The sequence below is a fragment of the Corapipo altera genome, unplaced genomic scaffold (genome assembly GCF_003945725.1).
Source record: "Corapipo altera isolate COAL_440 unplaced genomic scaffold, ASM394572v1 2b, whole genome shotgun sequence".
In the NCBI taxonomy this organism is placed as follows: Eukaryota; Metazoa; Chordata; class Aves; order Passeriformes; family Pipridae; genus Corapipo; species Corapipo altera.
In genome coordinates, this window is record NW_020884874.1 from 34155406 (window position 1) to 34172343 (window position 16938).

Sequence of the window (16938 nt, forward strand, 5' to 3'; positions counted from 1 at the left end):
GGGAAGGTTTGGGAAGGGAAGGTTTGGGAAGGGAAGGTTTGGGAAGGGAAGGTTTGGGAAGGGAAGGTTTGGGAAGGTTTGGGAAGGTTTGGGAAGGTTTGGGAAGAGAAGGGAAGGGAAGGGAAGGGAAGGGAAGGGAAGGGAAGGGAAGGGAAGGGAAAATATTCAGCATCTCAACAATATGACCACTCTGCTGCTTTTGAAGCAGGACATTTCTATCGGTTCAATTAAACCCCCTGAATTTTCAATAACCTGCATGGTAGAGCAGGGGTACTACTGCTATTCTGTCATAACAAAGCACTCACAGAGGACCTGAGATGGGGGACATGAAGCCAGAGCAGATCACATTTTGTTTAACAGTCACATCTGATTTACCTAGTTATAACTAATTCTTCTAACCTGAACATTCAGAAAAAATGAACCCTTAGGAAGAAAAGGAACATAAAAGATTCTCAGCCTACATAAGATGGAAGCTAAATGTGATAACAATCTTCAAGATGTGGAAGAAAACTGCAGGGAGGAAACTGCTCTCAATAGAGAGGATGTGAATTAATAGCTTCAGCTGTGGCAAGGCAGATACTGGACAGATGCTAAGGAAGCATTTTGTAACAGTAGGGATAGAGACAGTCCAAGAACAAGTTAGGCAAATGCCTGTGAGGAATGACACAAAAGCACAGCCAGTGCCACTCTAGGTCAGGGGTGGGCCATGGGACTTCTTCAGGTGCCTTCCAGCTGATGCTTTAGTAGCAATGAAAGGCACCGAATGTCCTCTTAGAGTGGGTTTACCTGGCAGAGACCAGCAAGGACATGAGTTAGGCTTCTAAGGCAGAACCAGAGCCTCTGTGATTGTCCTGGGGACCAGCCAGTCCTCACTCCCAGGTACTTGGCCCAGGCAGAGCACTGCACATGGCCAGCAGTGACTGTCTTACTCTGGACTCATTTGTTTAGCTGGAGCTTAATGTCATCTTCATAGATCTGTTTCAATTACAGTAAGCTGTGCTTTTGTCTCCTCTATCTGCTTTCCAGCTATTGTTGACTAGGGAGGCCTGACAAAGGCCATTGCACCTCCCCGTCCTTTCCTGGTAAAAGGTTTTTTTCTACAGATAAAACAAAATCGCACCACATTTTCCAACAGGATAAACATTTCACTGATGGTTTCAGGACAACTGTTCACATAGTCTCTCTATTCCTGAATCTACACCAAAAGCAATTAACAGCAATCTGATACTTGATAATAAAAAATATCAAATATAGTCTTTTCTGTAAAACAACAACCAATTTGGGAATAACTGCAAATATCTATCATTACATATACAATGCAATGAAAAGAATAATCCAAAGGAAAGCAGGCAGTAGTGAAATATCAAGTCTACTACGGAGAGTTTGAACAATGAGTTCGGGTCTGAAAACTTTTTAATGATGTTACCTACAGGAGCTGCAGTTTGAAGTGTCTCCATTGTTACTTATTCACTGTGTCAAGCACAGCAGGATCAATTGAAACTTCAAACAGGTAGATGGCAAATTGACTGAAATTATAAAGTGATTTGAAAAATTACTTTCTACTACTAAAAAAGACATGAGTATAATGAACTACCCATTCCTTAAAAATCCCAGCCACCATTCCTTTATTGGCTGGAATAGACAGGGGGCAAATGCAAATGCAACCTGCATGAGCTGCTGGGTTTTTGTAAATTTAAAGAAGTCATTCTTTCTGTATTTCATTGACAGAATAGTGACTCAATAAACATTTAGAACAAACTTGTAGAATTTGATCACAGATGAAGAATACATCTTTCCTGTCAAAGAAATCAGCAGACTTTTCAGTACTTTCTTCCTCTGACTTCAGATTTGAATCACCCTTGTGCTCTCTAGGGAATCACCACATGAAAACATGAATAATGCAATACTCAGCTGCTGCTAACAGGGCCCACAGAACTGCTCAAGGATTAGAAGCTGAGGGCATGGGTACTTTAACTTAGTAAAAAAAAAAAAAAAAAAGGAAGACTTTAAGACAGCTCTGTGCTATACCTAGTGAAACACACAAAGACAGGTGCACTCAATGTCTTCACAACAGAGTCTGAAACTTTGGCTTAAACCTATGAGTGCACTAGGAAGCATCGTGGTTCCAATCTGTGGAAAGTAACAATGGGTGCTATAACCTGAAGTTACCCCACATTTTATGTCACACTTTGGTCCTAGGACCTGAATGTGTATGAGAAGCTGGAGGGCACTGGGTGTGCTCCTGGGTTAGTTTCATCAGGAGGGAACTTTACCTGTGTGCTCCAAAAGTGCTGTGCCTGGCAAACCAAAGCACAGCAAAGGGAGGTGACAGGAAGAATTGCTTCAAAAGCTCCGTCAAAGCCAAGTACCAATGCTGTTGGATACTAGGACTCCCATCACAGTTACTGCCACTGAACTTCTCATGGAGAAAGCTGGGGTTGGCCTGTGAGTCCTGTCCTGTGCTCTCTTTAGGAATAAAAAAAAAAAAAAGCTATTTCAGCCAGCAACATATGAAGCTGCTGACCCCACTTTCCAAATGAACATACAACTATGCAGTGAGTTATATATTTTGATATTACTATAATAGCAGTGTTGTACTGGAACAAATGTGTGGACAGGAAAGGACTGGTCAATATTGCTGCATTTACCTGCAGCATATATGACAAGAGCAGAAGTGTGAGCTTCTATGGGGATCAGTCTGGGTGGACGACAGGGAGAAAAACAGGGAGGTTGTTTTTAATTTTTTACCAATATTTAGGTGAAGATGTAATAATTCTGTCCTGCTTAGGGCGATAGGAAGAACGTGTTATTTAGCACCGGAGCAACAATTTTAACAAGGTGACCATATACAGAACTCAGTAGCCAATATTTTCACAAAGAGAAAGATGAATTTTCTTGGGCACTTAGGAAAAGCTCCATAAGGAACAACAGGTTTTTGTGTAAAATAAACTAGCCAAAATACTCCCCTGCTACAAAACAGAGGATTTTTAATATGCAGGGTTCACTTCTTTAATGTCTTAACAGTGGAAATTTTGCCTGCTAACAGGATCTTCACAGTGCACTTGGCATTGTGAAGAGGCTATAATTTAATCAGGACCTCATACAGTGAGAACTCCCACATGGTTTGAATAAAACAGATAATAAAATCTTTAAGTGATGTGTGCTCGGTTTATATTTATAGGCAAAATTTTTCCCTTCTCATCTAAACCTGAATACAGAATCACTAAAGAGTATTAAGCATCTAACTTAGAAGCTGCAATCTCAATGAACTCTTTAGCAAACACTACGAAAATAAACTTCCCGCAATGCTTTTTGTCATTTTTGACCTGTCCAGTCTGCTGTATATTCAGGATTCTCTGTAATGTTTACTGACATACAGTGAGCTAGTTGCCTAACCACAGTTCATTTTCCTTATAATATGCAAAGCCATTATTCTCTGCAGTCCATTAGAAACAACCTAAGTGAGCTCTCTCTAAAGTACTGTACCCTTTCTTCCTTCAGTAAAAGCAAGCCCTAGGCAAGCTGACTTTTTAGGGGAGGAAGAAAGAGGTGATCTGATGCAAGAAACCTTGCAAAGGCACTGTAAAGCTGCAGCCTGATAGTGACCTCTAAGCACTGACTGTTGAAGATTTTCAAAACTCCCACAGAGGAAAGCTCTGCTTCCTCAGATGACAGCAACTAATTCCAGTTTGCTCCTAAACTGTTAAAGGCAAGGTTGGCACGTTCTGCAGCTCAGCACAAAGCTGGGGATCTTGAATCCTAGCCCACAAAACTTGCATGTGAATGGACAGCGGTGATCCAAGTGCATTGTTGCATGGCTGAGCACATACAACTAAGTTGATCTTTACATTTTCAAGCCACTTGTGAAATATACAGAGGAATCAAATGTTATTGTGTTTGTGCACACAGAAGTTGTTATTCCTTCCCCTACTGAAAAATTAGTGTATGGCTATTTGTGGAGATGGGTGAGTCTATTTCACAGCAGAATCTTTAAGGGCAATTCCAGGTTCAGTAACGGGTTTTTTTGAGCTCAGAGCCATGACATTTGGAGGGTTAAAATTCTCATACTAAGGAGGCCTAGGCACCAGTTCCCAAGGATGCAGAGAATCCAGCCTTTCCTCCAAACACCACGGCAAGGGGTCCTCTACTGTGGAGTTTGAACTGTTCTGTGGAGAGGACTTCCCTGGTGAATTGTTTAGAAGAGAGTAATAAGAGGCCCAGGAAGATATAAAAAATATTGCAGAACATTTTAATAAAAGATGATAACCCAACATTTAAATGGCAAGCCTGGAGGAATAACAGCACCTTTCACCAAACACAAGGGCTGAACAAAATAGAACAAGACATCTTGAAAAACCCAACACAAAGGAGCTAGGTTTATCTGAGGTGAAGACTCTTTTTGAGTTCTGCTTTATAAGGTTAAATTGTTCTCAGTTTCTCATTTGTTGGATTTTTATCCCCTTCAAACCAGAGGGAAACCACTGTAGTTCAGTATCTGGAATCTAAAGTAGCACAATCGTTACAGGGAAACTGGGTCACATACAGAGGAAAACTCAAGAAGCCACTTCAGTTGGTGTCCAATCAGGGAAACCACTACTACAATTTTATCAATGGTTTAGATGGAAATCACACTTCACCTGGTGATATCTAAGTTAGTTGTTCAATTTAGTGTATAATTAATAACATCAATCCAACATCCCCGAGAACACCACAAGCTCTCTGTGAGTCACTAAATCTGTGTTCATGGCTTACTTCACCTATAACCATCACACACACTCAGTACACAACAATAAAGCCCTAAGCCTAGTGGCTTAAACTGAGGGGATCATAAACTGCAAAGCACTTCAGAGGTTTCAACAAAAAAGATTACAATTTCTAAACCCCAAAAGCAGAAACAGGTAATTTGCATTCTCAGGATCAACTGGCTTCCAGTGCCAAGATTTACACAGCCTATTACCAACCAGACACGCAGATGCAAACTACTTCCTCATGATCCATCACATAACCTTCGCTAGATCATCACTGTAATATTTATAAAGTTCATAAGCATTATGCCAATGAATTATGGCTTCATGCCACTTTCTCTTAGATTGCATGTCTCCTGGAGGAACGGGTCTTTGATTTTCAGGCTCCAGAAAGTAGCCCTTGCATTCCACCACAGCAACCTGCTGGGGATTTATGGGCACTTCATGAGTGTTTAATGAGGCTTACATTGTAACCAATCTAAGCAACTCTTGATCATAGAATTCTGAAGCACATTTAGTAAAGCCAATGAAGCCTAAGACACCTCGAGAGAAATGCTGAATGAATCAAAACAACCAGCCTGCCCTGTCCATCTGTTCCAGCTTTGCTGGTGAATACAAGGCACAAATATACACAGAACAAACAGTCCCTGTTTTATTTCCGCTTCCTCAGTATCACAATGTATTCAGAATGGGCAGTTGAGACTCACTAATATATTTCTGTAAGCTTTTAAACATATAGATCAACTTTATTCTCTTCAATTTTTTAATCCAAAAATCTGATTTTAAAGAAAAAGAAAAAGTAGACTGTAATGAAGATATGAAAGCAACATTTTAAGAGTATTATCTAATGACATTCTGAAAGGCAAAAGTTTCACTCTTGGAAGGTATTTAAGTGCCTTATTTAGGTCTTAGAGAATCTGGATCCCCTAAAAAGGGTTTATATTTGCAAAGGTAGCTATTAGGGTACTGTTATTTAATATATACCATTTGGAAGACGTAAGTTAATTATACATACATGCAGTCTTAAATCTGATGTATTCAATATCTGCCACCTAACAGACATAACATCCTTAAACATTTTGAACAAGGTTTTCCTAAAGTTAATAATTAGAATGAAATACTTATCTAGTTTCTTCAGGAGGCTTTCTGCTAAAATCAGATACCCACAAGCTCCTGCAAAAGGAAATGATCCAGGAAGGAAAGAAACTTGTGTGCAATGCTCTCATTTAAAAACGAGAGGAGCAATGGCTTTCTCACTTTGAAGGATCCATGCTGTTATATGTGCTTATTCAGATATATTCTACATTTAATATAAACATTCATGAGGTTAAAATTAATTTAATTTTCACAAATATTCATGAGTAGAGCACCTGTCTCTGCCAACTTTTACAATTGAAACTGGAATATTTTAGAGTCTAATTTTCCCTACAAAGCAGCAGTGGTTTTACTGATTAGCACATCTTTTTCAAGCTCAAACCTACACATGCGATTGATCTACAAAGTCTCTTTTGTATGAAAACCATTTTTGAAGCTGTAAATGCTTGAAGAGTGCTGCTGCTGCTTGCTGTACCCTTCTTATACTAACCTTTGCTGTTGGTGAAGTTAGGATGATGTTAACAACAGGCAACTATTCTGGAAAGAGGTAGGAGGCAGCAGACACAGTGGAGAAAACACCATTTACTAGTTCTGCTTCTTCCTAAACATTACCCGCCAGCCACAGCCGGAATCAGGCTCCCGGGATAGAAATACTTTCGACAGGACCCTCTATGGTTTCTCTTCAGAGCAACGTACAAAGCTAGTTTTAAACCATCACTCCTGAAGGCATTTAACTTCCTAATGTTTTTATTTATCTAGGTTTTCATTCTTCAGACTAATCCAGAAAAGAAATCAGCTTTGCTACCCCCTCTTCTTTTCTTTTCTTTCCAACTTCTCCATTTACATGTTTTGCAAATTTGTTTCACTACAGAAAATAACTACTATAACATTTAGGGCTGTCTGGCCATATCAGTGGCATTGGCACCAAGAGCTTTGACTTTCCTGCTCCACATAGTACTGCGCAGACTACAAGTCAGAAAGCAAAATCATTCAGAACTTTGTCTTCCAGCATGCCTTTTGTCAGGAAATACTGAACACAGAGCTAACAAATACTTGCAGCTTTGCTCTCATTGCTTGACATAATAACAAATACCTCACATTGGAGTGACTTCCAGCCTTTTTGAGTGTAGGTAGTCAGCAACAATTCAGCACTCTCACTTAAAAGGTAAGATTAAGCTGTCAGAAATATTATCTCTGTGCCAAAAGTTACATGGAAGCTTACTGACAGCAATCCTTGCAGTTGCTTGTCTCATTTGCCCTGTGACAATGGGATTCTGTCTTTATTTTTGAACTTTGAGTTAAACAGCTGTCAAGTTTAACTTATTTGTATAAACTAGTGTGGACAGATTAGTTCCTACTGATGTGCTAGTTATCTTGAGATTAATGGGAAATCCAGAGCTAGCAGTCAGAGAGGCAAGTAGTCTGAAGAGGAGAGAAATGCAATCCAGCAAAATCACAAAGTAGCTTCAACTTTTGGATTTTGTGACTCTCACTTGAGAAAACAATAAATAGCCTGCTGTAACAGCCAAGGGAGGAGAGCAATGTTTCTGTGCTATAATGAACCAAGGAACTGCAAACACAGAGGTGCCTATTCTTAAAAGAATAGAAATTTGATGGTACAATATGGGTAGCTCAAAATCACTATCTAAATTTTAAGATTTCCTAAGATATCGCCATAATACAGCTCTTCTCTTTTCCAGTGTAATCTAATGTTACATATTTAGCCATCAAATATTAAGAAGCAAAAGAAACCCTCCCCCTCTCCAAAGCTGCTCAACACAACCTCAGAGTTACACAGCAAAAGAGGGAACGCCAAGTTTTCACTTTGGGTGAAAATTTATGGGTCATCAAAAGAAACAGAAATAAGTTTCTGGTACATAGGCGTCATCCTTATTTACTTCAGCAACAGAAAGATACTGACACTGCAATACAAATTAATATATACCCAATAGAAGTCCTATAAATAACACTAAGAAAATGAAGAAAACATGCAGCTGGAAAACTCCAAACCCCTCTTTTCCTTCTCCTACACTTTATAGGTAATATATTTTTGTTTATGTTTTTTTAGAACATTCACTACAGTGAGGCAGAATTTTAGAGGATAGCAGAGACATATTTATGCACTCACATACCATAAAGCAGCAGCGATGTAAAAAATGGTAAGGAAAATAAATTACTAAGTAGCACAGAAATAGAGATTGCAACCACTGTCCCAGTCCTTACCTTTCAGAGTTGCCTTCTTAAGTACCTTCATGGCATAAAGCTGGCCTGCATCAGATCCTTTGATCTTCCTTACTAGAAATACCTGTAAAAAGCAAATGTTTTGTACAGATAAGTACTGAATTTCTGCTTATAAGCCTTACTGCATTTGACAGGAGAAAAGATACTATTGTTCAGGAAATCCAATGAACATTACTAGCTGAAAGTATTTAATATCTATTTCACCTGCAATTGGTTGAGCTAGCTCTAGAAATTTTCAATTTTAAGCCTTTACCACCTCAGAAAGAAAATATGTTCAACATTATTAACTGCCCTTATATATCCAATTAAAGTTGGGTGAAGAGTCAGAATTAGTGTGCACATAGCTCTTCATATTCTGACCAACTTTACATGAAAAAAAATTATGTCTCATTTGTGTTTTGGAATGTGCAGTGTCTTAAAATTATTGCCATCAATTACATTAAAGAGAAAAACCAATTTGGTCTAATTTATGCTGGAAATCATGAATGGTGACTTTGCCTAAGATGTAACTGAAGAAGAAAGTCCATACAGCTGAAAATCTGTTATTCTAATAAAGACACTTTTCCCTGTTATAGTCTCCTATGCCTCATCTTCTGACAGTGTAAATTTTTAATTGAAATAAACTAAAATTGTAGCTAAAAATGTATTCTATTTGTTTTACTCCATGTAAATATATTTATCTGCCCTGAGTGCATCTGAGCACTGGAGAGGTAGTGAACAAAGAAATCAGTAGCTTAGTTTGGTCTTTATAAGACTTTCAATGTTTTAATAATTGAAAATAAAATAAACAAATCTTTTAGTTGATTCCCAGGACTTACTCTGTCTGCTGAGGTCAGAAGTACCAGACAACAGTGTCTTTTTTTTTTTTATTTCAGCACTTGTGTTATTGGACAGAAGCTGAAGACAAATGTAGAAATAAAAATACAGTACCAGGTACATATAATTACAAATATATAAATTAACAAAGTCTAGGAGAAATATATATATAACTAATATAATATAACTAATAATATAACTAATGAATGTCTAGTTAGATTAAAAATTCTTTAGCAATTATTTTATTAATTTCCTGCCCAGGAACCACGCAGCTTTGTTAACTGTCTCCACCTAAAATATAAAAAGCCAAAAAAAAAAAAAAAGAAAAAAAGAGGAAGTCTGTTTCTAGTGCATTATTTGCAAGTTGAAAGACATTTCTTACTAAAATAAAAAATCTGTAAACAGATTAGGATCTTCTAAAACATCCTTTAAGGAAGGGTTTGTGTGGAGGGAGAATAACTTTTACCAAACAGGTACAGAAGCTAGAAATAGAAAAAAACCCCAACACCTAATTAGAACTCTTACATCTGACAGCATCATTGCTACCACACTTCTGATCTGATACATTTTTGGTGAGACTTTCCTTCTCAAGATGTTTCCTGTGTATAGGAGATATACACAGTTCCTCAGCCAAGCTGCCCTGACTAGCTGAGATTGGGCACATGTTGCTTGTTCCCATCTCCTGTTTCCTAGTTTGATGAACACACAAATAGCTCCGGCACTCACAACTGTAGGAACAAATGATGAAATCTGGATCCAACAGGAACACATAAGACTTTGTGAAGTGTTTTTCATTAACATTCATGATAAATTAAGCTCAGCTGCTCCAGCATTAACAGGAAGTCAATCCATTTAGAAGTTTACAGAGAAAAGCTGGGATATTTTTCTATCCAGCTCAAGTAAAAGATTTAATTTTTGCATTACATTGAAAGGGAGCAGAAAGTCAAAAGCAAGCTTGCCCAGACACCACATTTTCAGCTGTATTATTATTATTCTGTAAAAATGGTTATGGACTCTTTACCCCAAAAAATGCCAAAACTCAAACCCTTAAGATAATGGTTTTAAGCAGTAGTGCACATAGAAAAGTACAGCATGCTGCATCTGCAGAAATATTAGGCTGTACTTCTAGAAATATCTTGTCTGCCATGTAATCTTGCAAAACTTGTAATACCTGTATTGCTATAATAAGCAAAATTACCAATTTACATTACTAGTCACTAGTCAGCTGTTCCCTGTAGCATGGGATAGGGCACTTGTCTGCATTCCTTCCAAAAAAGATGAGTCAAGAACACTGTGTTCTTTTTCACAGGACACCAAAATAATCATCGAACCAAAAAAGGAAACAGAACAAATGAAAATGCATTGTACTGCAAAATGACATCATCCTGATTATTCTTAAAGGTAAAGCTGCATCACTCTTGAAACCACTAAGTGGCCCTGGAGTGCTTACTTGACTGGTTATATTAGCTATACTATACCAGTTTCCCAAAATAGCATGGGCATGTGGCTGAGCATGACTTTCAGTTTTCTATTTTAATATGTTTGCAAGCACCTCAGGTTATTAACACCTTAACTAGCAAAACTCCCTGAGCTGGAACAATTGGTTTATCACCCAAATCCTAATCTAGAAAGCTAAGCAAGTGCTCTCAAGTGTTCAGGCCACTCCCTTAGAAATTATCTCTAATCCTGCAAGAAATTATTTAGACCTTGGGTGAACAACTTGAAAACCTAAAGGTTTGCATCCCCAGACACCTACGATTTGAACCATTAGCTCAAATACCAAGGTGATGAAAATTTAGGTGGTTGAAGACTGCATAAGAAACAGAACGTCATTTGTAATCACACGCAGCTCCAAACAAGTATGATGTTTATACTCACACTCTGATCTCCCAGAAATCAGATCTCCTTTTGGGAAGTGGTGGCAGAGATTAGGTATTCTGCTTATAAAATGGCTAAAGCTAGAAGGCCAACTCAAACAGTTAATACTGATATACACCAATACACTATAAGACAGACAGTGAACCATTTCTAAAATCCTTACTGCCTGAATCTGAAAACTGGCCATTCTGCCCATGTTGCTTTTGCAGAAGACATTTCCTTCTCTTGCTCTTCTCCTTGTATTGAGTTATACAGTAAACCTAATTTTGAGTTGTTTGATTTCTCACATTTATTTAATTTTCAAAACTCAAATATCATCACTGTGTTATCAAGAAATTCTCTAGATCAAAACTTGGTATTGACTGTTAACTTTCCTGATACCTCTCATCTCAGGGAACTTCTAATAGACTTAATTATCAATATAATTCTAGAATACTCAGGAAGTTGATAAATACTCTCAATATAGTTTCTTTTAGGAATAAAACTAAAGGCCCTGATTAGGATGTATTTTTAAAAAAACCCACAAAATAATATACTTACAATTATAAGGTCTTTCATGCCTGGTTTCAATTAGGCTTACTGTTCCAAAGGTTTCAGTGACTTATTTAAACTATGGAAAGACTTTAACACAGAACTGACTCTTCTCTCTTTCTTTCCATCTTTCATTCTTATTCTCATTTCCAACTAACATGTCCTGCTGAAGAAGAACTGTCTTTGGGATTCAGAAAATCGTTGGTCTTAAGGTTATGTAAAGAATGCTATTTCCATAAATTAGCTTGTGGTCATGTAGCCAGGTTTTTTCCCCCCTATGATCTCACCATAATGATGGCCATCCTCTGCAGTGGGGTTTATCTCCAGGATCCTTTCAAGGTCTCTGAGTGCGAGCTTAACAGCAGTCTGGGACTTGGAAATGTGCTTGAGGTCCCATTTGTCTTTAGTGGGAATTGTGCAGCTGACTTCTTTAAGTCTTTGAATGCTCCTATTTATATCCTCCAACTAAGCAGCAGTGGCACACTCAACTCCCTGGTGAACAGGTCAGAAAGAGGGAGGAGAATCTAATTTTATAAACAGTGATGCTCACTGCCCAGAACCCTAAGCATTATTTGCTAAACTGCTTTATATGCAGAAATCAAGCTAAAAGACAAAGGTGTTATTAAAATGAACATAGAAGAGCTTTGCTTATCTGCCTTTACAATATAATTTATATATGGACAATGTTATCAGTGTAAATGAACTCAGAGAAAAGATATTATATTTTTAGTGTTGCTCTAGGTGATTAGATAACAATAAAAATTACCTTCCCATATGAACCTTGTCCTAATACTTTCAGCAGCTCAAACTGAGAAGGATCTGCTTTTTCAAAACCTTCCTTGACATGATGACTGATGTCTATTTCCTTCACGATACCTTCTTCCTGCAAAGAAAACAAAACAATATCCCCAAATCAGAGCTCTTATCCTAAGGAAACATATTAATTTTTAAAATCTCATCTTCTGTGACACTATAGTCATGTAGCAAATTTTGAAAATAGAAACAAATGCTTGTCCAAATATTCCACGTGCCTGTTACTGGCTGGGGATGGTAATTGTCAGGACATCCAGGCCTGGTACTTCTGTTTATTGAGCCTCAAGATACGACTAAGTAAAGACAGAATACACAAACTGAGGCAAAAAATACACTGTGGAACTTGGTATGCCCATCAGAGACCTTGCTAGCAGAGTGGCATGTACTCGAATCTGTACTACAGAGGGTCCAGCACACATCTCTCCACGTATTTTCTCAACTAAATATTTAAATCAATCTTAAAAAACTTCCTTAGTCTTAAGCAGCAATTCTTCAAATGAGTAGGCAATAAAAAAAAGACATTGCTAAAAGTGTCTCTCCCTATTTACCTCAAAAGTTCTAATGTTACTACTGGTAACCCTTTAAATAGAAAACAAATTAACAATTAGATGAGAAAGTGGGGTGGTGGTGGGAGGAAGACGGACACACACTTTCTTGCTTGCAAGAATTAGCTTCGGATTTTCCAGGTTCTTTTGTTAAAATATTTTTACTGTCAATAGATGCATATTCCTCAAAGACACCAGTTCAATTAGGACTTTCATCTTGAAAGCTGTGACATATGGCATTTGTTTTAGTTGTTTGTTTCATGTTTTTTTGGCACAGTCCTCTAAAAAGAGAGTGACTGGGTCATGTGAGACTCAGAGGGACTACACAGTTTGCAGCAACCCAGAAAGTCACTGAGCTGAAAAGAAACCTGGAAGAAAGGACCTGCTTTTCAAGGACACAATGATAAGGGTAGATAATATTTAGACTTATTTTTATTTTTGTATGTTTTGTACACCTACATTTGAACTTTTTGGTTTGGGCTTGTGAGTGTTTTTTTTTCTTTTTCTTTTTTTTTTTCTCCAAACTACTTGTTCTTTCTTACAACTAAAATGCAGATTTTGAGTACAAAACTTATTTTTTTTCATATTCCAGTTTGAGGAGAATTACTAATTTAGTACATTCTGTACTAAACAAGAATAAATTTCATTCTATAAATTCTATATATTTCATTCAATAAATTGCTATCACTTTCTACCAGCTGTAATTCATTGGATACATGGCTTGCACTACCAAGATTGCTTTCTATATTGTAACTTCATTCGTCCTCTTCCCTACCCTGCCCCTTTGCACTCATGTGCTTTGGAACAGGGACTGTATCTTCTGCTTGGTTTGGAAAGCTTTATCTACTTTGTACATGCTACCACAGTCGTAGAAAATAATCATCATTTCACAACAACTCATTTTTCTGAACCTAATTCCTCTAGTTTAAGGTTTGCCTGAAAGGAAATGCTTGAAACTAATGAACAGTTTTCACAGAGGGAGTTAAAGAATTTCTAAGTACGTAACTGTCAGGACCTCTCTTCTCATTTTTCTGGATTTAATTGCTGTGGGAGATATTAAATGTATAATTTTTTTTTTTATTTATTTTTTTCCTAGGTGAGAAAACCAGTAGTAAATTCATACAACTTCAATACTCTGTATTAGCTATCTCCTAAAGAAACCCAGTATTATCCACATGCTGTTATCAAAGGCTCCACCAAGTTCAGAAGTGATGAGTATTCATATCGAGGGATATGCATCTTTAGTAAACTGCCTGCAGCTGAGAGACTTGCACATTGATAAGAACATTATTTCAAGCTTAGCCCACCCTGCCATGCTACAGTTTAGATAAAGTATCTGGACGGCAGGGCTCACCATCCATCTTGTTCAGCAGTTACACACGAAGGATAAAAATTACTCCCCAAAGAGTTGGCCTCCTGAATCACCTCCACACTAGACCTCACGTGCTTGAGAGTTTGCTCTCTATGAAGCACAGGCAGAGTTTGGGAGGATTTACTTCTGCAGGCCATTCTCTGTGTGCACCCCCACTTAAAAACCATGGTGTGATGAAAAAAACTGCATGAAATCTCAAGTCAATGCAGCTTGAGGGCATCTAGTCACTATTTCATGATTTGGCCCATCTCTGTTTTGCACAGAAGCACAGCCCAGCAAGAACCATCCACTGCAACCAGGTGATGCAGGATGTGGATGCAAATTTGGAAATTATTCAGGAGACAAAACTCTGTGAAAAGGAAACTAACCCAAATTTTATATACACCATATACCTTCCTCAGATTTTCTTCTCCTTTGAGCTGACACCTCGATCTCAAAAACGGTGGATGAGATCTACCACAAACAGCAAACTCCTTTTTAATTCAGCTAGATTGTACTTCAACCTGAACCATGAACTCATTATCAGCAACATTTGCAAGTTTAATGATGAGTGAGTTTTAATTTGTCCATTCATATTAGTCATCAAAGTCTTAGGCCTACAACCTTAAGAATGTTTCTCATTGTATTACTAAATTTAATATAACCTCTTTAGGTTCATGAAATGTGTTCAGTTACAGGAATATATTAAGAGTATTAAGGTGTTGACAATTCAGCTTGCTGGAAGAATGCTTAAAAATTTCTAGCATTTCCAGAGATTAGCATAATTCATTAAAAACTTGCAATAAAAACAATAATTACATGCATCTTTAATTAATATATCAGAAAAAAAGATATTAAAAAGAATGGAACCAAATATAAGGCCTACCAAAGTTTATCAGAGAAGCACAGATTCTAAAGATGGGAAATATCTGTTAGATTTTGTGACTTCATTAAACTGTAAAAATGTTGATTAGAAGAGGCTTCTAAGGGTCATCTTGGTCAGACCAGCTGGTTTTTTTTACTGTGGTTTTCAGTGTCTCAAACAATAAAGCTTGAGCCACTTCCTATGAAAGAATATTCTCTTTCAATTTGCCCAAAGTCAAGTCGAGCTGCCTGATCCATGGGTTCTTAGGAGGAAGCAGGATATTTTTCTAGGAAGGTAGGATTTCCTGTGGATTTCCTGTGGTCTCCTCACTAGAAAGGGGCAGCAAAGCAGCACTGAAGAAAAGCATGCCAGACATCTATTTTTTCACCGATCATCACCACAGTGGTGGTACTTATGAGCTGTCCAAAAGGTAGATAGTATTTTAGCTAGTATGACAAACCCACTTCCCGCTGGAGCAGAAAGCCAAACTGTCAGTGCTTGAGACTGAACATGGACACAGCCCCTTAAAGGAAATATATGCTGATGTGTTTGCACACATGCACCCATTTGCCTTGTATGTGTTCCTATATCTCATTACTTACTTTGCTGCATAAATTCTGGAATAACTTCTGTTTGTATTACCTTACTAGGAAAAAAACCCTACAAACCAAATGCTCTTATATTCTTGATTAATATTCTTACTTATACAGGATTTTCTCATTTACATCTTTTGAAGTTCTCATTTACATCTTTTGAAGTCTCCCTGTATTACATTAATAGGGAATATGGTATAATTTTTCTCAGATACTGATGATCAGAGTGAAACCCAAACTATCAAATCACAGATCTCTCAACTGTTTTTGCTCTGAGTTGCATCTTAAGAACTTCTCTAACATGGACTTTTTTTTCACTGTTCCAGCAAGTGCAGCATATCTGCATCAGGAATTTGCATAACAACAATAAAACTGAGGCAAGAGATTCACAACACAGACAAAGCCTGCATACTGAAGAAGCTGTTTTGATGGGAAGGATTTCACTCTGGAAAAAAATAGCAGCCAACTTTGGAAATGGTTTTGATCAGTGAAGTTGGTGGAGTCAAAAATGAATGTTCCATAGTTTGATCTTGCAACAGCTGTGCACAACAGCCCAGGCTCTTGCTCCCTGCTGACCTGTCCCGACATTGCATTAGCTGAAATGCTTGACTTGATGAAGCTTAATCTTTCGTAAACTTCTCTAAATATTTATGTTTGCACAAAAAGCATCGATCATCCTGTAACAAAAGTGAGATGGATGTTCTTGGCAGTTTGAAGAAAGCACACGGTCAAGCAGGACAGACTAGAGGAGGGAGGGCAATGAACCAGAAGGATAAAAGAGGAATGGAGAGTGCTTCTCTATGCTACTACAAGAAAGACCTCTTCAGGGTCTGATTCTATACTGTATTACTCACTTAGAGGCTTCCCCCAAGCTGGTAGAAGTTTTGGAGATTAAAGTAACCCAGTATTTGAATGAAAAGGCCATTTGATCTGCTCTCCTTTGGGACAATGGAGAAGAGAGCTTCTATTCTTGTCTTGTGACTGTAGATAGCACAGGCCTCTCTTGAAGAAAGAGAGGCCCTAATGCCCGGTGGCTGATGGAGAGCAACCACAGAAAACTCTTCTAACTGCAACAGTACTTCTCAACTCACTATCACATACTGGAGTAGGATCAGAAAGTGTAGGGCTATGGACCTGAGAGTGAAGTGCAAAAAGTCATTCAAAAGGACAGGCCTTCCCAGAGAGCAACTCTTTTCACTTTAGCTGTAGTCTCTTATCTTACCTGTTTCACAGCCTCTCAGCAAACATTATGGAAAGAATACCTCCTAGAAAATGGACAGGTTTAATCCCTTTTGGAGTCTTGTCTGGCTACTCCCCAAGAGGTTTCTGAACAAGCAGCGCCAAGGCCATCAAAGTCAGAGACCACATTAACTGTGCCCAATATATTTTTGCACAAAAAACTTTCCTCACCAAGACTTCATCTGGAGAGGTGGTTATTCCAGAATCAGCTACTTTTACCAATGGA

At 38.0% G+C, this 16938-nt stretch overlaps 1 protein-coding gene across 9 annotated transcripts in view; it reads right to left on the reverse strand.

The window, feature by feature from the left end:
- Positions 1-16938, reverse strand: part of RPS6KA2 (ribosomal protein S6 kinase A2) — a 292913-nt gene that overhangs the window by 88498 nt on the left and 187477 nt on the right. For all 9 annotated transcript variants that reach the window (XM_027631560.1, XM_027631571.1, XM_027631596.1 and 6 more), the window contains 2 exons: positions 12073-12189; positions 8064-8145 (listed from right to left, as the gene is read on the reverse strand). In XM_027631560.1, the coding sequence (XP_027487361.1) occupies positions 8064-8145; positions 12073-12189 (199 nt within the window). The remainder of the gene's footprint in view (positions 1-8063; positions 8146-12072; positions 12190-16938) is intronic.